The 22,206-nt window shown below is 39.8% G+C and overlaps 1 protein-coding gene across 1 annotated transcript in view; it reads left to right on the plus strand.

Annotated features, from left to right (window-relative positions):
* Positions 1–22,206, plus strand: part of SLC25A26 (solute carrier family 25 member 26) — a 139,604-nt gene that overhangs the window by 108,792 nt on the left and 8,606 nt on the right. The window contains exons 7-9 of the mRNA XM_063291543.1: positions 712–781; positions 20,683–20,747; positions 21,642–21,715. Of these exons, the coding sequence (XP_063147613.1) occupies positions 712–781; positions 20,683–20,747; positions 21,642–21,715 (209 nt within the window). The remainder of the gene's footprint in view (positions 1–711; positions 782–20,682; positions 20,748–21,641; positions 21,716–22,206) is intronic.

The following is a 22,206-nucleotide window of genomic DNA, read 5'->3' on the forward strand; positions in this document are numbered from 1 at the left end:
CTTTTAGTTTAGATGTTTGTATTTCTGCCCAAAATGTGGGTCAGGTGGGGAATACAGATCCACAGCTGAGCTGTTAGGTGTATAAAATTCTATACCATTTAAACGGTGTTTAAATTTCAGCTTAGCTATATAGTTAGAGCAAGGGCAATTAGTCTAGGGCAAGTTACTATCTTCTGGCCATTTTTCTGCATCATTAAGACCACAGTTAGTAGTGCTTAGCTTTGGGACTGGTCAACTTAATATGTTCTTAATATTAATATAGGCCAAAGTGTTGGGTATGGTGTAATGTGGAACAGTTCTTTGGAAATGGTTTTGCTTGGCATGAATATTCAGTTTGGAAATCACTGCTGATATTTTTTCCAGTATTTTTTGTTCATGTTTTATCTTCCCAAGAGGAAGAAAGATCCGGGCAGTATCTGCAAAATTGCATTTCTCCAGCCTGAAATGAATATGCATTTAACTCTCTGCAAACAAGCTTCCTCTCCTTCAGTGCCATTTATCATTCCCAGACCATCTACTTTTACGTGCGGTCTTTTGGTGGGGGGACGGTGGGTACAGGAGATGACTTATTATGTAATTGAAAATACCACAAAAATAGCCTTTTAAAACGCCAGCACCCACCCTCCTGGTAGGAAACTAGCAAGCTAGAAATAAGGCAGACACTAACGTTTTGTTCCCCCCCACCCCCACCTCCTGTCTCTTTAAACGTAGGAACTCTGGTCATGGAAGCAAGGACACGTGGTTGATTCTTGGCAGTCGGCAGTCTGCGGAGCATTTGCAGGTGCAAAGGATTATGTGTTATCCTGGGAAACACTGAAGAAGAAAGGCGGGGAGGAGGGACAATGTGGGGAGCAACGCAGCAGCATTCTTTTGTAATTCCGGTTTGTTTAGAGTGAAGAAAATGGATCGTGCTGTGTGGAAGGGTGGGGCGGGGGTGGGTGGGGAAGGGGAGAAAAAGGTGAGGCTAAGGAGCCCAGGCCAGGGTGTCTGTTTGAAAGACAGCCAATTTGTTTTTGGCAAATTTCTGTTATTGAACAAACAAGGCCTGTCAGTCAGCTTCTGGGATTATCCAAAGGTTGAGCTGTAAAACCCCCAATGAGGAGAGTGCGCATTTGGGTGCGGGTTTGTGCAGCTGCCTGCCCTGAGCTCCTCTCCAGGCTCAAGGGCTTTCAGCAAGGCCCATGATTCACTCTTCATGTGACAGCTCTGACAGCCCTCTAGATTAAGGAGAGTCGGGAGAACAGAATGTCTAAGCGCAGCAGCCTCCAGGCGGAAACTTTCCACAGAGGAGAACCGGAGGCTGAAACATCTGGGCAGTCTCCGGACACTATCCCTGGAATGAAGAGCGGCAGGACGTGTTCTTGGATGATTTATTGCAAAACAGACTGGAAGTTAATTGAATTCTTAAAGAGCCACCTTGCCGTATTATAACAGCCTGCTTTAAAATAATTTCCTTTCAGATGTCACAAGTGGCTCATCCCAGACATCTGACAAGGAGCAGGGAGGGGAAATGTAATGGTCTGATAGGAATCTCAGATTTGGGGCACTGAGGATTGAGTGGCAAAAAACTTTTTCCAGAAGGAAGCAAAATGCGCAGCCTCAGGATCTGAAGGTGGAGGGAAGGACGTTGCAAATAGGGGTAACAATGGTACTTTTGGGTTGCTGATAAGCAAAACTCACCCAATTTTAATAGTAACTTCCTCCTCCTCCTCCTCCTCCTCCTCCAAAAAGGACTTCCTCCCAAAGTGTAAAATGCAGCTAGCGTTTTCTAGCAGCCCACTTAGTGGGACTGGTAGTCTACCCATACAACTAATCATAATGTGTGATAGAATATTCTAGTTAATGCTTTCTCTTTCCTCACCAATCCTTTAGCCTTTGATATTGATCCATCCCAAATTCTTGTTGTTACTTCTGTACAGTTAGGCCTTAACACTGTGCTTCAATTATTTTAGTTGGAAGTACGGCCTGTTGATGTCTGCTCTGGATATCCAACTGTCCGTTGCCCCCCTTCTTCCACTCTTGAACCCCTTTGTCTATAGTTATACCCAAGACTCCCCAAGACCATCTGCTGTTTCCAGTGCTTGCCACTATCTATTTCTTTATTCCCAATATTTTAGGTTTCCTCCTCAGGATTCTTGCTGTATTTTATAACTTCAGTTGTGCAGTTCTATTTGGTATCTGCTTGCCCTCTGAACCAATTAATCCCTTTCTATCCTTTCCCCTTATGTTTGGGTTCTGGAAGTGCTATGAAAAAATTCACCACTTATATTCCAAGGATGAATTTTAACTGATAGTCTTAACTGTGTCCACTTATTTCATGAACACGTATCCCAAATCTTTCAAACTTTTACAAATTAAGACAAGGCTGATTTTTGTTTGTTTGTTCTACCAATTTACTCTTTCTGCAGTGATAGTCATCTTAGTGCTCAGAGGCATTTGTTAACTTTTTGTTGTTCTTGTCGTTACCGGTGAGATATCTTAAAATCTGGAGTCTTTTCTTAGAAATGAACAGTTCATTCAGATACAGAATAAAATAAAATTGTCTGAATGATTAAATAGCTGTAGATGCTATAGTAGCCTTCCCCAGGCCAATTATGATATACTCCATCATGACCAGCCTGTACAGCAGGTTGTCAAGGTGATTGGGGATGACGAGAATCATTATTCAACATTTCTGGAAGGGTCAAGTTTGAGGAAACTGCTAAATGTAATTATATTTGCAAATACTAGTTCAGTTATTCAATTCAGTAGTGTAGTTACTTACATTGCATGAAATTATCTTAATACATCAGTCTTCTGTCCCTCCTTCATGATATTCCAGACTTCTCCCATGCTTTTATATTTCTCTTATTTTCAAACCATGTACTTAATGTGCTTACTCATTAAAAGGAAGCCTGTTCCATCTTTCCATTTTCTTTGCCAATATATGCAAAGTCAGTGGAAGAAATCGTTAGGTACTTATTAATATTATTACTATTTCAGGCAATGAAATTACTTGAAAACATAACTTGCAGATCTCAGCTTTTGTTCCAATTCTGTTTTAAGACTCTGTAATCGTTATTTTTGAAACATTGATCTCAGAAATAGAAAAAGGAATATTTTTCCCTGCCCTTTTCAATGTCATCTTGAAATCAAACCACTGAATCAATGAAACAAAATCAGAAGACAAATTTTCTAGTATAATGTCTGCACACAGCTTCTATAGTTGTCCTTGGATCATTAGATTCTGGTTGCATTGCTGTCTCCTTGTCTGAGTGAAAAGCCCCTTTCTACTAGTAAAAGCTTCCTAATTGTTTTTATGAACAACCCACAGAGTTGTATAGGTACTGCTTTTTTTAAAGAAAGAACTGGGACAGACTTAATTTGTGGGTTTTTGCCAGGTATTGGAGTTCCCCTTAACTTTAATAAGATTTTGGAAACTTGAACTGGACCTGATTTCTCAGTTCATATGTAAGGTAGGCTATAAATTATCCTCTTTTTAATAGAAAAAGGAATGCGCTGAAAATAGGGACTGAAACCTCCGGCGTAATCTCTCTTTATGCACCATTATGGCAAATGCTTTCTCCACATCTAGCAGGCAATTCTGAGAAGAAAAAGGCTTGAAGCCTATTCAGCTTCTCTTATATTATATAAAACGAACTCTCCTCTTTTGTATAAAAATAAGGCACCTGCATGGATTAGAAATGGGCATCCCTCACTATTTCCCCGTCTTGTATAGTTTTGACATACCTTAAATTTTTAGTTTGTGTCCTAAGTGAGACATGGAATCCCACCTGAGATATTGGTGTTCTGCTTTTCATGAGCTGTGATCTGGAGAGCATTCTGTGATCTGTGAAGAAGCTTTCTGTGGTCTGGGAAGAAAGCCATTGCTGAATCTCCAAAAGCTGCTGAAATGCTGACTTTCCAAACTGCATTTTGAAGGAGTCACAAAGAGTATTAACAGTTGCTGGACAAAAGCCAGTATCGTCACTTACTTTTGTTCTCACATTCCCCTGCAACAGATTCTGGGCTGTCTCAATCTTTTCATATATCTTGCAAGAGATTGGAGAACAGACTCTAGGCAGAGTTTTTATCCCCCTTTCCCATGAAAATTTAGCAGCCTAAAATGCTTCATCTACTAAATTGCACATGGGCCATGAATGGATGAAGATATATAACTACATTTCAAAATTTAACCCTACTTATAGTATAAAATTAATTAAACATACATAAGTAAGTAAGATCAGTTGCCTCTGCATTACCTAATTCTGTTACAGTTTTTTGGGGAAGGAAAATAAAAATGTATAAACTCAAGCCATGGGCCAATCTTTAATGGAAGCAATGTTGCCAATACCACAAAAAGTATATTCAGACACTATGACAGTCTCAGACTCCCTCTGTGCTCATGTTCTTTGCTTTACCACAAAATTTACTTAAAGTCTTTCAGAGGGCAGAGGAGAGAAAAAAAAATTAAACAAGGTAAATACACCCTCTGATTTTAATCTCTTATGTTAACCAAAAAAATTACTGGCTCCTTTCTTAACCATAAGGTTGTATACTTGACAAAAAAAACAAACATTGCTGCTAAGTTAAATCATCAACATTGTCCTTTACTGTTTTTAATGCCTATAAAACTCAAATGGTTAAAGTCAACTTCCTATGATGTTTTAGCAGTTTGCAGTATATTTCTTGGTTATGTTTACTGGTATGTCTATAATTCCATAAAGATCTAGGAATACAAACTTTAAAATAAAATAAGAAGCCTGTAATCAAAGAATTTTCTGAGTGATTGAAATCAATACATAAAATTATGAACTGGTTCCACCACTATCTTCTTTGTCTTCCATATACTACCTGCTGTCTATTTTGCTCTTCTCTACCTCATTGAGTCTTTTTAGGTTCTGCTGACTCCTATCTCCAAGGCTCATTAAATTTTAATTCCAGCCAAATTGACACCGTTTTTTTCTTTTCTAATAGCAGGTAGAATATGTATGAACATGAAGAATTATTGAACATAAACGTATGGATGATCTTGAAATCAGATAATCTAATGGTAATCTAATTGCCAGACTACACAGTTATCGAAATTGCAAGTAATAGCAGACCTGTTTTTTACACTAAGATTTCATTATTATTTATTATTCTTTCTAAATGTGCAACCAGACACAGAATCTGTGGTACAGGAACGTACATGCCGTTCCAAGAATATTTGTGCAGTTGGGCTCTATTTCTATCTGAAAAAAAATGACATTAAGCACCAACATAAACCCTAAAAACAAAAACAAAAATGATGGGTGTGCTTTAGTTGTACGCTCTTTCCATGTGTATTATAGTCACAAGCTACAATGTATTCCCCACCACTGGAAAAATTCCTGTTGGAGTCTGGAATGCCCCTGTCTGTAACCTGGAAAAATGTATTTTAAGTTTAAGTGGTACAGAACTATTATTTTGAATCTTCAGAAGAGTAAAATAGATCTCTCTCCTTCAGAAAGCCAGTTTTGCACAGTACAGGTAGTCCTTGTTTAATGTCCACTCGTCTAATGACTGTTCCAAGTTATGATGGCACTGAACGAGGGATACTTACGAGTTGTTGTTGTCCTTGTAGTTGCAGTTGTTGCAGTGTCCCTGTGGTCATCTGATCATGATTCTGGAACTCAGCAACCAGCTTGCAATTATGTCGCAGTGTCCCACGGACATGTGATCGCCACTTGCAACCTTCACTGCTGGCTTCCGATAAGCAAAGTCGATGGGGAAGCTGGCAGGAGATAGCAAATGGTGATCACATGACTGCGGGATGCTACAACCCTGTGGGATTCACCTAACAACAGCAACTGGGACTGCTGTAACTGCAGTCATAAGTTGGCACGGTCACGTGATGTGCCTTACGACTGTGTCATTTAGTGCCAGAGTTCCTGGTCCCAATTACCATCAGTAAGTGAGGACTACCTGTAAAAAGTAAAAGTTAAAAGCTTTGTTCAATCAGAAGATCTTAAAGACTGTTATTATGAAACCAGAGGTCCTTAACTTGATGCCCCGGGACTGCAAGCAGCCCTGAAACATTTGCGTCTAATCTCCAAAATCTCCAAAAGAATCAATAGATTATTATACTTAATTATGATTGAGTTTATTATTATTATTATTATTATTATTAACTGTTGTTATTACAGTATTTCCAAAAATACATTGCTTAAATCAAATGCAAATGTAAATCAAATCAAATGTAGTTATTGTCTTGCAACCTCCAGCCTGCTACTTAAAGGACCTGAATCCCAGAAATCTGCATTCTGTTCATGTAGGTTATGATAATCCTGGGTATCAAACCTCTAATCACATAGATATCAAGATCCCTAAAGAAGAACTCAGTACAATTCTTGCAGGAGATAAACATATTCTTTAAACATTAAATAGCAGTATTGATACTATCAGTAAAAAGGAACTGGGAAAGGGCTCAAGAACATAATGACTAAAACATTTAGTTTCTCTTCTGAAATGAAATGGTTATCATACCACCTAAGAGGGAAGAAAGGGAGAAAATGAGTTAAGTGGCTTTCTTGACAACTTCTGAGCTTTTATAATGTCAGTGAAAAGGCCAAGTCACTCCTGGCTATTTCTACTGCCCTTAATGTTGAGGCCCTTATACTACTGAGTCATCAGCTGTTTTTATTAAGGTGGCTTTGCTTAAAAACAGGGTTTGTTACATAACATTTTCCTGTCTCCATCTTGATTTGAATATGAAAGGTAAAATTCAAATTGACTGAGCTGGGACGATGCTTCCTATTCTAGGGGAAATTTTTTGAGTAGCACAAGGTCTTACAGAAAGTAATTTTAATATTCAGTTTCACTGTTAATACTGATTATGTTCCATCAAGCTGGTGTTGACTCTTAGGGGCAACATTGATAGATAAGGGGATAGGTATTATTATAATACCTTATATTAGATGTTTGGAAGGTTCAACAGTTAATTTTTCTAGAATGCCCCTTTTGCTAGCCACCCTGCTAAAATTATCCAAAATGGAAGTACCTTAGGAGCTTTTAAGGGTGCCTTTACCTTCAGCTCAAGGTTAGGAATTAGTATAGTGAACTATGTTCTGTTTCTCATTGTTTTAGATAGCAGATTCAAGCCAATTCATTTATATATTCACCTACTTGATTTATATGCTGCCTTTCCATTTGAAATGAACACTCAAGGTGGCTTGCAATTTACAGGTTTTTTAGTGATGACTGTACAGATAACTATCAGTATTCATCATTTTGATGTGTACAATTTTCCACATACCATTTGTCAACTCGTATTCTTTGCTTAGTTCTCAATTTTCCCTTTAACAAATCCTTTGAGTTGTGTCAAAATATTATAACTGTAGTGGAAATAAACTATTTACTGGTTAGCATCATTCAAGTGTTTTCCCTTTGGGAAAATAAACCCCCAGATCAAATTATCCATTGATACTTCTGCTGTGATAGGAAGAAGTTGCAAGGCCTTAGTACTAAAAGGGATTGCAAAGCTGGCCTTTGCTTAAAGAAAAGAATTCAGGAATAAGAAATTGTCTTATAACACCTTAAAAGGGAATACTCTACGATTCTGGCAGGATTGTTGTGAAATTTGTGTCTGCTATAATTTGAAGTTTTGCAGGAATTTTCAGAAATTCATTCTCTCTCTCCCTCCCCGCCCCCCCCCCCCTCTCTCAGATGGTTCAGGAAAACTGGCAAAGCCTAAGCTGCTGATTTGAACCTTGCAAGGTAGAGAAATTTTATATCAACAACCAGGCACCTCTGCTTTCAGTTCTTTGTACTATTATTAACAGGCTTGGTCTCCTGCCTGCCTGCCTGAATACAGCAATAATAGTCTCCAGCTTCAAAAAACGAAACAAAATGAACCCAGTTAGCTGCTGACTTATCATTCTCCTCTTGGTTGTAGGGAAATTATAGGCCAGATTTCTAAGCAAGAAACTCTTTGTGTGGGCTGAGCAATAATATCATGGAAGACAAATAGAGCACGTGGTTGTGACTCTGGCCCATTGCTTGGTAGGAACACAAAGGTGGCTGAGAAATTGACTTAATTCTTTGGTTAATTTCCTCTCCCCCAACTTTCCTTTTGTGCCTAAACTAAGATGGTACCAGTTTTATTCCCGGGTTTTTGTGCCTGTACTAACATGGAAGAAAACCTCCATAGGCATATGCCCATAGTTTTTTATCAGGAGATTATATTATTCAGCCTCTAGATAAGAAAGGCTTGGACAGTGAAGTCAGGTTTCTAATTCAGTTCCTATTGTTAGAAGAGTTAGATAAAACTATGTTTCAGCTCCAGTAGTTTTAAACTGGTCTCATAATTGATAGATTCTCCTCAATTATGAGACCAGTTTAAAACCTTGTTCTATCTCCTGTTTCTATTTTCTCTGAATAAAAAGTGTCATTGTGACTTTCACAAAGTAAAATCTAAAACGTGTGTGTGTTGGATTGTTACTCCACTGGAGATAGAGAAGCGTTATTTAAATACTCTGCCTGACAGACCACCAAGCTCTGTCCCATGAATAGGTGACATACAAATGTATATAAATAAGTAGCTTAGTATACTGTTGTTTAGATGGTAATTCCATATTCTAACCAATAAACACGATTGCAAAATGTATGCTATTTTTCATTCAAAAGTGGAACCAGATTGGAAAAAAAAAAAAGTTTTCTGGTGAAATTTCGGTTTCTTTCCTATATTTATATTTTATTTAAATGACCTTACTGTTATTCTCTGTGTGTGTGTTTAAGATTGATCTGCGTGTGTATTAAAAACATTCAAGCCAGCAAACCTTTAAAAAGTGGGCTATATATCTGCTCAGTGCCAATTTTACTGGATCCACCGTTTCTATGCTCTGATATTTTCACTAATAAAGATCAGTATAAATATTTTTTTCAGCTTGTGTCTACTTTGCAGGACTCAGGGACACACTATGAATTCCAGCATGCTACACAAAATTTTACTTATGGATGATTAAGGATTGCTTTTAATGCTCCTCTTAAAGGCCTTCTGAATATGAAGCCTTCTTACAAACTGTGCTTGTCAATCCTGAGCCTTCAACAGAATAAATTTAAAGGACTAAATTAACATATGTGAAACATATGTAACCGTTGGCATGCCACAAATTTTCAGTCTATTTAAATAAAGCAGACTGAAAGAGTTTTCTAGATGTGCTTTTCTAAAACAAACTGATGAGGATTTCTTTTCTCCTTCTACCCATTTTGAATTTTCTAGGCAAGATTCCAAGTTTTTTCTCTTGAAGCCAAAAAGGCTAGAAATATGTTAGGCAGATGCTACATAGGACAGTCAAACTAGCTTCAGCAACTGGAGGTTTCCCATCTTAATGTCACTTTGCTGCACCCTTGCTTCACTGCAGCCAGTCCAAGTGTTGAATTACAATCAATGCCACACAAGTGTAGTTTTGCTCATGCAAGGGGTCTCCTCCATGCCTCAGATACGTTCTGGAGAGTCTTCTAATTCTCTGTACTAGACTGAATGGAGGTGCACAGGAGAGAAGAGGAGGGGGATGTGGAATGACACTGTTGGATATGGGCTGAAGGCCTCGCTTAATATTGGGAGGAATCAAAGACCCTCAGTGGGTAGGTGATCGTGCAAATGGGCAGGGTTTTCATCTTTACTTTTGTGTTCATGGTTTTCAAAAACTATATTAAAACTATTCTAGGGCTTATCCTTCAGTTTTAATGTGCTTTCTGTGTCTCAAAGGGGCAGAAAACCGCACCATTAATTTTCAATAGTTATTGTCAGAGGGCCATCAAAAGGGGAAAAAGAGCACAGGTTGCCTATATTTGCTAGAATGGTTCTTCTGACTTACATTAACACAAGAAAGAAGCAGTTTTAAAAAGGAATGATGAGAGGAGGGGAAGGGAGGGAAAGGGAAGGTTGCCCTGCATAAAAACTGGGTTTTTGTAGCTACTGCTTCTCTAGATGAAGCAGAGGCCTGGACTGGATGCAGCCCCCAGAACCTCTAAATCCCCTGGCTGATAAGTGAGACCAGAATGGTAGCATTTGCTCTGCAATCCTAAAACAATTATCCCAACTCTTTGAATTGGGCAGATTAAAATAGGCTAAATTGTCCAGTTTAGTTTGTATTTTAGCAAAAGGAAAACGACATACTATCATGATCAAGGATGTGGAAATGGAAAGTCCATGTTCAGAGGCAATGCAATCCTACATGTCAGATGCCCTGTTGAGGCAGAGAGACTCAATGCTCTGTTGAGAAAAGCCAGGGGCTGTACTTTTCTGCAGCTTGTGACCAAAGGTTGGAACTGACAGAACTCAGAAGGAATCAAGGCTAGATCCCCAGGGAAATCCCCAGAGGGAGAGAGAGTCAGTGCATGTGGGGATAGCTCAAACCAATAATACATTACAACAGTCCTCACTACTGCTGCATGTGCCTTCTCCAAACTTACAACACAAGCAAGTTGGTGCATCTCTCAACAGGCATGAAGATGTTCTTATAAAACGTGTTTGAACCAAATATTGGTCTTCTCTAGTGAGTTTGCAAGGCTAGAACTGTAATTTCTCACCTTAATGAGGGAAAAATATAAAAGCCTACCCCTCAATCAAACATTTTAAATGCATTTAATTTTTAAGGCTCCCCAAAAAAGGTTAGATATATTGAATGTATTTTTGTTGGTGTATTATGCTTGCCAGGGGAAGTCACAAAGCAATTCCTGCAAGGGCAGGAATCAGGTGCTCTCGATGAGAAAGAAAAGGCGGCTGCTGAGTCAGGTATAAAGACAGTTATCTATTCTTATCCTGTTGTTCCGGTGTGTAGAGGTGTTACTTGTGTAAAGGCGTTTTTGCAGTTCCTGTGTATGCTGACTACGGGAAAGATTCTGTGGGAGGTTCTTCAAGACATACAGTAAAGAGCCTGAAAACTTTTGAAACTATTTGCTTGTAGCTGTTGTAAAGATTTATAGCCCTTCCAGGGAGCTGGAAGAGAACTGTATATAGCATTGTTGTTGTTTATTTGTTTAGTCGCTTCCGACTCTTCGTGACTTCATGGACCAGCCCACGCCAGAGCTTCCTGTCGGTCGTAAACACCCCCAGCTCCCCCAGGGACGAGTCCGTCACCTCTAGAATATCATCCATCCACCTTGCCCTTGGTCAGCCCCTCTTCCTTTTCCCCTCCACTCTCCCTAGCATCAGCATCTTCTCCAGGGTGTCCTGTCTTCTCATTATGTGGCCAAAGTATTTCAGTTTTGCCTTGAATATCATTCCCTCAAGTGAGCAGTCTGGCTTTATTTCCTGGAGGATGGACTGGTTTGATCTTCTTGCAGTCCAAGGCACTCTCAGAATTTTCCTCCAACACCACAGTTCCAAAGCATCTATCTTCCTTCTCTCAGCCTTCCTTATGGTCCAGCTCTCGCAGCCATATGTTACTACGGGGAACACCATTGCTTTAACTATGCGGACCTTTGTTCTCAGTGTGATGTCTCTGCTCTTAACTATTTTATCGAGATTGGTCATTGCTCTTCTCCCAAGGTTTAAGCGTCTTCTGATTTCCTGACTGCAGTCAGCATCTGCAGTAATCTTCACACATAGAAATACAAAGTCTTTCACTGCTTCTACATTTTCTCCCTCTATTTGCCAGTTATCAATCAAGCTGGTTGCCATAATCTTGGTTTTTTTGAGGTTTAGCTGCAAACCAGCTTTTGCACTTTCTTCTTTCATGTTGATCATAAGGCTCCTCAGTTCCTCTTCGCTTTCAGCCATCAAAGTGGTATCATCTGCATATCTGAGATTGTTAATGTTTTTTCCAGCGATTTTAACTCCAGCCTTGGATTCCTCAAGCCCAGCATGTCGCATGATGTGTTCTGCGTACAAGTTGAATAGGTAGGGTGAGAGTATACAGCCCTGCCGTACTCCTTTCCCAATCTTAAACCAGTCCGTTGTTCCGTGGTCTGTTCTTACTGTTGCTACTTGGTCGTTATACAGATTCTTCAGGAGGCAGACAAGATGACTTGGTATCCCCATACCGCTAAGAACTTGCCACAATTTGTTATGGTCCACACAGTCAAAGGCTTTAGAATAGTCAATAAAACAGAAATAGATGTTTTTCTGAAACTCCCTGGCTTTTTCCATTATCCAGCGGATATTGGCAATTTGGTCCCTAGTTCCTCTGCCTTTTCTAAACCCAGCTTGTACATCTGGCAATTCTCGCTCCATGAACTGCTGAAGTCTACCTTGCAGGATCTTGAGCATTACCTTACTGGCATGTGAAATGAGTGCCACTGTTCGATAGTTTGAACATTCTTTAGTGTTTCCCTTCTTTGGTATGGGGATATAAGTTGATTTTTTCCAATCTGATGGCCATTCTTGTGTTTTCCAAATTTGCTGGCATATAGTATGCATTACCTTGACAGCAGCATCTTGCAAGATTTTGAACAGTTCAGCTGGGATGCCGTTGTCTCCTGCTGCCTTGTTATTAGCAATGCTTCTTAAGGCCCATTCAACCTCACTCTTCAGGATGTCTGGCTCTAGCTCACTGACCACACCGTCAAAGCTATCTCCGATATTGTTATCCTTCCTATACAGGTCTTCTGTATATTCTTGCCACCTTTTCTTGATCTCTTCTTCTTCTGTTAGGTCCTTGCCATCTTTGTCTTTGATCATACCCATTTTTGCCTGGAATTTACCTCCGATGTTTCTAATTTTCTGGAAGAGGTCTCTTGTCCTTCCTATTCTATTGTCTTCTTCCACTTCCACGCATTGGTTGTTTAAAAATAATTCCTTATCTCTTCTGGCTAACCTCTGGAATTTTGCATTTAATTGGGCATATCTCCCCCTATCACTGTTGCCTTTTGCTTTCCTTCTTTCTTGGGCTACTTCTAGTGTCTCAGCAGACAGCCATTTTGCCTTCTTGGTTTTCTTTTTCTTTGGGATGTATTTTGTTGCCGCCTCTTGAACAATGTTGCGGACTTCTGACCAGAGTTCTTCTGGGACCCTATCTACTAAGTCCAGTCCCTTAAATCTGTTCTTCACCTCCACTTCATATTCCTTAGGAATATTAGTGAGCTCATATCTAGCTGATCTGTGGGTCTTCCCTAATCTCTTTAGTCTGATCCTAAATTGTGCAAGAAGAAGTTCATGATCTGAACTACAGTCAGCTCCAGGTCTTGTTTTTACCGACTGTATAGATGTCCGCCACCTTTGGCTGCAAATGATGTAGTCAATCTGATTTCAGTGTTGTCCATCTGGTGAAGTCCATGTATAAAGCCGTCTCTTAGGTTGCTGGAAGAGAGTGTTTGTTATGCACATTGAGTTGTCTTGGCAAAATTCTATCAGCCTATGTCCTGCTTCATTTTGTTCACCCAGGCCATGCTTACGTGTAATTCCAGGTGTCATTTGACTGCCCACCTTAGCATTCCAGTCTCCCGTGATGAAAATAACATCTCTTTTAGGCGTGTTGTCCAGTAGGTGCTGCAGATCCTCATAGAACCGCTCTACTTCAGCTTCTTCAGCATCTGTGGTTGGGGCGTATATTTGGATCACTGTGATGTTAGATGGCTTGCCCTGAATTCGAATTGAGATCATTCTATCGTTTTTTGGATTGTATCCAAGCACTGCTTTAGCCACTTGACTATTAATTATGAAGGCTACTCCATTTCTTCTGTGGTCCTCTTGTCCACAGTAGTAGATCTGGTGTTCATTTGATGTGAAGTGGCCCATTCCAGTCCATTTCAGTTCACTGACGCCCAGAATGTCTATCTTTAATCTTGACATCTCACCAATAACCACATCCAATTTGCCCTGGCTCATAGATCTTACATTCCAGGTTCCAATGGTGTGTTGATCCTTAGAACATCGGATTCGCCGTTCACCACCAGCACCGTCGTCCGCTAGCCGTCCTTTCGGCTTTGAGCTAGCTGCGTCATCACGTCTGGGGCTAGTTGAACTCATCCTCTGTTCCTCCCCAGTAGCATTTAGACCATCTTCCGACCTGGGGGTCTCATCTTCCGATGGTATACCGACATATCTCTGGTTGTACTGATCCATTGAGTTTTCACGGCAAGAATACTGGGGTGGGTTGCCATTACCTTCCCCAGGGATCGCATTTAGTCTGACCTCTCTGTCATGACCTTCCCGTCTTGGGTGGCCCTTCACGGTTTAGCTCATGGCTTCATTGAGGTGCTCAAGCTCCAGCACCACAACAAGGTAACAATCCTTTGCTGAAGGTATATAGCATATACCTGCATAAATAACTACAACTGAATTACTGAAATGCCTGGAGTCGTTAATGGTCTCAACTGCTAAAACGCTTTCTGATACTCTGCATGTGTGTCAATAACACACACCAACAATTTATTGGCTACCCTATGTCCCAACTTCATTACTGATTTTTTTTTTTTAAGTATTGGTATGATGGAGTACTCCGAGAAGGGAATTCTTTGCTTTCTGAAGGAAGCTCAGACCTAAAGGTTGCTGTTAATAGGGTTCTGTTTTGTTGTTCTTTCTGTCCAGTGTAAGGTTGTCCTACTAGTTGGATGGTTGATCTAATCCGTACTGATGGTTTTTATAATACGTTGGATCCACAATATTATTTTCATGCATTTGAAGAGATTGATGAATGCTGTTGTGCTTTCGCCTTCATTCTGCCTATAAAACATATTCCTTCTCAAGTCATGGACATGTCATAAGAGCAGAAATCTATTGAAAGTGAAGGTTGCAAACAATATAATGCTAGCAATGGCTTTTTTGCCCCATAAACCTGGACAGCTGCCTTGGTTTCCCTTCTGCTCTAATTAGCTCTGACAAGTTTACAGTGCTGCGTTTAGAGAGTTTCCTTGCCCATACAAGGTATTTAAAGTCCATGATGACATCTCCCTTTAGTAGTGACTCTGTGCAGATGCTCAAGACAGTTCTTCAAATCCTAAATTGGTTAAATAGTTACAGATGAAATGCCCAGTTTTGAAGTTTCTGCTCCTATTGTGTCTCCAATCTTCCTTTTATAGAATATCCAAATTTACTGTCCAACTGATGAAAGTCTTCAGAATGCTGTATTGTTAGTCCTCCAAGAGCTTTTAATTTGAACTACAAATACTTAAATGAGATATTCTTAAATGTAAGTGTTTATGAGACCTTAAAGGGTGGTATGGATTTCTTTCAGAAGTACGACTTATGCAGTAGTCAGGAACCAGCAGAAAGATTGCCCACTGGGGAATAGGTACCATCATAGCCTATAATTGTCATTATTAATTGATTCCAGATGGATATTTCCTCTAAAGATATGTTAGCAATTAATGTTGTGTGACCTAGACACCAAGTTGCAGGAAGCAGGATTCGTTGTTTTTCCATTGTGCTTCCATGTCTCACCTGAAGTTAATTCTCCTAGCAGTGGCCATGAGAATCAGAAATGCTATGAAGCAAAAGCTGGTGCTTTGCAATGTTACATGGACAGCATGTTGTTTAAATTGTCATTGCTTTATTACTTTGTGCGTGATCTTGGTAACATTGATACTGTTTGCTAGAGGAACCAATTACTGTGTTTTCTTTTGCCAAGGCACTCTACTAAAATATAAACATGTCTATTGATTGTAGACCTTATATCTAAATTAAGTAATTACAGTTGAAAATGCCACAGTCATGAAGTTATTGGTGTGTCTGTGTGTGTGTATGATTTCCCCAAGAGCATAGGCCTTTCGTTTCTGCAAAATATAATGCTAGGATTTATTGGCAGATTTTCAATTTTGGGAGCATGCTTGGTGTCTGCAAAATGGTGCTGGGGATTTGGTGTGACCTTCTCTATTCAAAGAGCATTTTGTTGTTTATTCGTTCAGCCGCTTCCGACTCTTCGTGACTTCATGGACCAGCCCATGCCAGAGCTTCCTGTCGGTCGTCAACACCCCCAGCTCCCCCAGGGACAAGTCCGTCACCTCTAGAATATCATCCATCCATCTTGCCCTTGGTCGGCCCCGCTTCCTTTTGCCTTCCACTCTCCCTAGCATCAGCATCTTCTCCAGGGTGTCCTGTCTTCTCATTATGTGGCCAAAGTATTTCAGTTTTGCCTTGAATATCATTCCCTCAAGTGAGCAGTCTGGCTTGATTTCCTGGAGGATGGACTGGTTTGATCTTCTTGCAGTCCAAGGCACTCTCAGAATTTTCCTCCAACATCAAAGAGCATAGATCTTTTTAATAGCTCTTACTGCATCCTTACTGTTTTATTGCTATTGTCTTGGAAGTCTGACCACCCAAAAGAAGTTAGTGGCCCACTGTTGGGCAGTCTCTTGATTCCTTCATTACTGTTTGATGCTCCTTAATGAGGTCTCCCTTTTGCAGTGTTATTTTTTTTTCCAGGTATATACAAATAAGTTTGTGTGGTTTGCTGAGAGCCAAATGGTTAGCCCTTTGGAAAAGGAATCTAGAGGCTAGTCATTTATGGGGCAAAAAAGTCTGTTAATTGGCACTAGATGCTACAGCCTTGTTATATCAGTGCTTTGTAATCTAACTGTAGCTTCAGTATTTTTATGTTCAGAATTAAGTGTTAATATTAATCTTTAAAATTATATGTTGTGTGGGACCAGGTTAGATGTTTCATAGAATGTATAAGTTGAAAAATACCTTATAAATCATTTGATCCATCCTCCTGCTTGGTGTAGAGATCCACTAAAGCCCCCTCGACTGTGGCCATCTAGCCCTTGCTTGAAAGTCTTCAGGTGGGCACCCGTGTTCTAGATGGGCTATTCCACCACTTAACACCTCTTACTTTAAGGAACTTCATCTTCATATACAGCCTGAATCTCCTTTCTTTTAATTTCAGTGCAATCCTGCTTTGAGCTTAAGCAAAGAACAGGTCTGCTGCTTCTTGTACGTAACAACCTTTAGATATTTGTAGACCACCATCATCTCTCTCTTTAGTCTTTTCTTTTAATAGCTACTCATTTGTAGCTCTTTGAACTATTCTTCATAGGACTTGGTTTCCAGACCCCTTATCGTTCTGCTAGCTTTCATCTGAACCACTGCTGCTTCCCCATGCCCCTTTTAAAGTGTGCAGCCCAATAATACTCCAAGTGCAGTTTAACCAGCTCAAAGCACAATGGAACGGTTGCTTCCTATGACCTTGACATAATGCTGCTGCATCCCACCTTTGGTCATGTTCAACTGGTTGTCCACTAATACTTATCCTCCTAGGTCTTTTTCACATGCATTTCTGCCAAGCCAGGTCTCTATTATGCAGCTGGTTTTTGCTTCCTAAAGACAAGACATTTACACTTGTTATAATTAAGCACTACCTTGTTGTGTTTTACTCAGTATTCAAAACCTACTGAATATTAGCATATGGGTATGGTAACAGATGACAGTCCTTTTGTTGTTATTTTCTTGGACAGATAAAGAAAGTGTGATTTTCCTTTGTTACTTTCTCTGAAATCATACCTTGAGCACTTGAATATTGTTGGTAAAAAACTGGCGAGTTCCAAAACAGTGCTGATGAAGGAGAATACTTGCATTTCTTGGTTCCTTATTAGGTGGGCAAACATCCATTTCCATTTACAAGAGAGACTGGAAATAACTACCCCACTCAACTTATCCTTTCCCTGGACCTTGGATACTAGCAATTAGAAAATCTATAGCATCTGGGAAAATCAAAGTCTGCTCTTAGTTAGACATGTTTGTTGTATATTGGCTACATTACAGTTTGATCTACCTGCCTGGATATGAATATTTTAGTATATGAAGTTAAACTTATAATATTAGTTGGAAAATGCAGTTTTCAGCCACTACCGATTTAAATATCAACCTCCCACCTACACTTTGGAAAAGCACATGCCTTCTGTATGCCAGAAAACTAGGAGGAAAAGCCCACTATTTATAGATACCTCCCAAGTCAATGTACTGGGCTGGACTTTCTGGAACTTGTGCTCTGATCTTGGCTCTTAGTGTGCTATACTGTACTCTCCTTAGAGAAAATTGTGCTTTTTTAACCTCTTGCTGTCTTTTCTTCTTCTTTTCTTTCTTTTAGTGCTGTGATTCTTTTCTTAGCTAGAGTTGTATCAAAATCTCACTGTTAGAGCAGAAAATTCTGTTCCTAATTCTAAATGCATTAGTGATGTTACTGTTTCGGAATTCTCCACTTCTTTCAGCAGCATGGTTATATCTGCAACTCAGAAGGCCAGTAAATATTTGTATGGGATTGTTTAAACCTAGTCAGTTTTGTTATAATGAGCACATTTAGGAGTTACATTTAGCTAGTGATCCTGGCTTAAGAAGTCACATTTGTCATACAGCTCATTCATTCTTGTCTTTTCAATAACAAGTAAACCATACAAGTATATTTCTGTACTGGGAAGGATTCTGGATAACCCTGGATTATTGTGAGCAGGTTATTTGCTCTTGCAGAGTTCTTCCCATTTCCTCTGCATGCCAGGTATGCAAATTAGAGTTAATACTAGTTATGGATCTGGCTTGTTTGGGAATGACAAACAGAATCCTTACTTGAGATGACATGCTAAACTTTACCAATTTATTTAGCTCTGTCCCATCTTATCAGTCTCAAGAAAAATGAACATATTTGATGGTTAAGACCAACTTTTCCCAAACTGGTCATTTCCAAATGCTTGGGACTGTGGTTCCCAGAATTGGCTGGTGCCTAAGTTAGCAGATAGTGGGGAACACTTAGGCTTGTAACTCACATTACTGTACAGCAATTGTGTTTCTGGAGTCTTAGCTTTTAGGCTCCTCTGTTGAACTTTCTAATGAAATTGGGGTCAGCGCTCCTAAGAGACTGTGTCTCCTGTTATGATTCTCCCGCCCTCTTGAATCAGCCAGAAAGGTTTGGCTACAAACACTATTTCTGCATCTTATTCAAATGATTGGTATCCAAGAGAGCTTTCAGTGTGATAATTTGCCAGATGGGTGTGAATTCGGTACAGGCAGATAAAGGCTTATTAAACAAACTTTCATTGACCTAAAGTTGATAGATGATAATCTGGTTTGTATATTGAGTAGTGCTTTTTTACCTGTTATGGCCTAAAAATACCACATGGCGTTAATTGTTTAACTTAATGTAGCATGTAACGACAAGAAGTCCAGAATAATTGACTAAACAATGTAAACTATAATATATAACCAATCTAAGAAGGACAACAACTGATTAATAAATGAGTCATAAAAGCTTCATTTTAGAGGTCATGGTAGAGAAGATAGCTTTTGCCTTTGATCTGGAAATTTGAAATGTTGAGCTGGCAAATCAAGCCATCTTGTCTTTAAATGGAGAGGGGGGCACTTCGTAGGCCCATGCAATGCCTCTGCTTCATCAGATACCCTGGCTCATGAAGCATCTTGGTTATCCCCTACATGGCACAGGATCAGGACCAGCTTGTTTGTGGAACTGCCTTTCTCCAACAGTTTCTGCCAGTCTCACACACTCTAATGCGGTGCATGTGCTTCAGCTTCCATTGTTGAAACAATGTCATCTGATGGGAACTAGGAGGCATGCCTTTTCTGTTGCAGCACCTGCCCTCTAGAATGATCTCCCCACAACATACGGTTTGCCTGATCCAGCTGGCATTTCAAAAGACATGAAACACTTGGTTGTTTCCCCAGGTGTTTGGGTCAGGATGATAGGAGATTTCACCTTGGGAGATGTAGTCTGTACTAAGGGTTCTTCATTGCCTATTAATTGTAGATGTTGTAATTTTAACTGTATTTCTATTTTTGCTTTTTCTCACTAATGCCCACCACCCAGCATTCCATTTATTTCAGTTGCACGGCCATGTAAATTCTGTAAATAAATAAATACCTCTTGAATTGAACCTCTATGATGAGTAAATGAATAGGTAAATGAATCTACTCAATGCCATGTTCTTTGTGCTTCATTTCTTTCATTTACCTGTTGTGGAATGCTGTAGGCATGTCTAGTGAAAGTAGTGATGGGGCAACTGTAGTCCACCCTACTTTGTGTTTTAAGCTTGTCCCTCTTTCCAGGTTTTATTTCTCTTCCACCTCCTACCTCTAGCTATAAGTCTTTCTCAACCTTTCTTTTTCCTTTTTTAATCCCTTTTTTCTTCAAACAGAATGGAAACCTAAGCTGGGACAAGGTTGCTCTGAATCCTGGGCTCACCTCTTCCTCCCCCCAAAACTGAGAAAACCAGACATGGAGCAAATCAGAGACCCCCCATAATAGAGTGCCCCCTCCATGTAGCTGGTCCAGAAGGATACTGTGGTCGATGGTATTGAGAACCACTGAGAGATCTAAGAGGGCCAGGATAGTCATGCCTCTCCCATCTAGCCTCTCCCATAAATCATCATCAAGTGGAACGAATGTCATCTCAGTACTATATCCAGACTGAAAAGGATCCAGATAATCTATTTCTTCCCGGGTCCTCTATAACTGCAACCTGACCAACAGTATTCCTCTAAAAGGAAAGGTTGGCGACTAGACAAAAATTGTCCAGAGCAGTTGTATCCAGTATCAACACACAGAGAGAGATACAGATGTGTTTGTGTGTGTGTTTACACAGACACATACACATACACATAAATGTTTGGACTGATTGCCACAAGTCAATGTGGCTCTATCTTTAGACAAATCTACCCAGCTTGTGAGGTGAGAGACAAGGTGCAAGAGTAATCATGAAGTGATTTTGGCAGAAACTGTGGGAACTATGGGGCTAAGCAGCCTGCATTGTAAACTAAGAAAGTCTTGTTTGTATTTGGCATTTTTATATGCTCAGGTGGATTTGCAGCTGCAGTCACCACCCCTCTGGATGTAGCCAAGACAAGAATTATGCTGGCAAAGGTAAGAACTTGAACAGTGTAGAGATGGCTGGCAAGCTTTCAGATTAATAATTTTGGCATTTTGCTTAGTAGCAGCAATAAAACTGAATCCAGTGTCTATTGGTAGTTTTGGTACAAGAATCATGAGAATACGTATCTTTTATTTCTGCATAGAATAGAAGAACTGCTACATTTCTGTTCTTCAATAAACTTATATACATACATACATACATACATACATACATACATAAAGTTCTAGGAGCAGACTCGTATCCTTAAAAGACCAAGCAGCTTTCTAATTCACTGGAGGGTGGCGGGGGGTGGTGGTGTTGGTGGCATGATGTTCAGTAGGAGGTAATAACTTTTTCAATACTGTTAATGATGAGGATCTGGTAGAATAAAATGGAAAACTAAGTGCGTGGTTCTGAACCATAAAGCATATTTATTAATTTATTAATTAATTATTCACATTTGTATTACCGCCCATCTCCCCCCAAAAGGGGGACTCTGGGCGGTTTACAATAAAATTCTCCTAAAACCCTCAACATCATAAAATCACCGAGTCAACACCTTCAATACTAAAATAATAAATAAATATAAATATGGAATCCAAGTGGGAAATTTCCATTCGGTAGGGAGAACTCTACATCACCAGCCACCCCCAGGAAGAGCTGTTGCCCTTCCCATCCCAGGTGAGGCGGCAGAACCAGGTCTTCAAACCCTTCCGGAAGGTCGGGAGCGAAGGGGCCTGCCTCACCTCGGCGGGTAGAATGTTCCAGAGGGCGGGCGCCACTTTTGCAGATAAAAGTTTCCCAGTTCAGTCACTCTCATCTCCAGTGAAAGGGCTGCGAGAGACACAGTGGTCTTCTTGGAGGCAGCTTCTTATATGTATGTATCTGTCTCTTTGTCTGTATAGACTGGCTCCAGAAATGCAAGTGGGAATGTGATGTCAGCTCTTCAAGGTGTATGGAGAACCCAAGGGGTATCTGGGTAAGGATAAATGGGCAGGGAGGGATTGAGGAATAATGTGAATACATTTTTTCAGTTGAAAGTGGATTTTTCTGTAAACTTCAAAGCAAAGCAACATACATGTATATTTTTTTCACATAAATGTCCCATACTTTAAAGTTTGTATATGTGCTGTCTGGTGATAATTTGTGAGAAGTCTTTGAGAAAGTTAAATTGATGCTAGCTAGCTAGTTTTTGTGCAGGGCTGTGAACCAAGTAATTTTTTCATAATTTTTTGTACATTGTATGAGTTTAAATAGTTCCTGATGGGAAAGGAAAAAAGCTTTTGAGAAGCCAACAGTCATATTCTGTTATGTGACTGGTATTTGTCCATTGTTAGAGCATTCTATAGTTTATTTTGAATCAAAAGATAGCAGAGTTTTCTCCATAGAGCACTAGGAAAGTTACAATTAGCATCAGTTACTATAGATCTATATATTCTTTCCTTATTTCATAGATTTATTTCCTGTCTT

Source organism: Candoia aspera, chromosome 2 (assembly GCF_035149785.1).
Source record: "Candoia aspera isolate rCanAsp1 chromosome 2, rCanAsp1.hap2, whole genome shotgun sequence".
In the NCBI taxonomy this organism is placed as follows: domain Eukaryota; kingdom Metazoa; phylum Chordata; class Lepidosauria; order Squamata; family Boidae; genus Candoia; species Candoia aspera.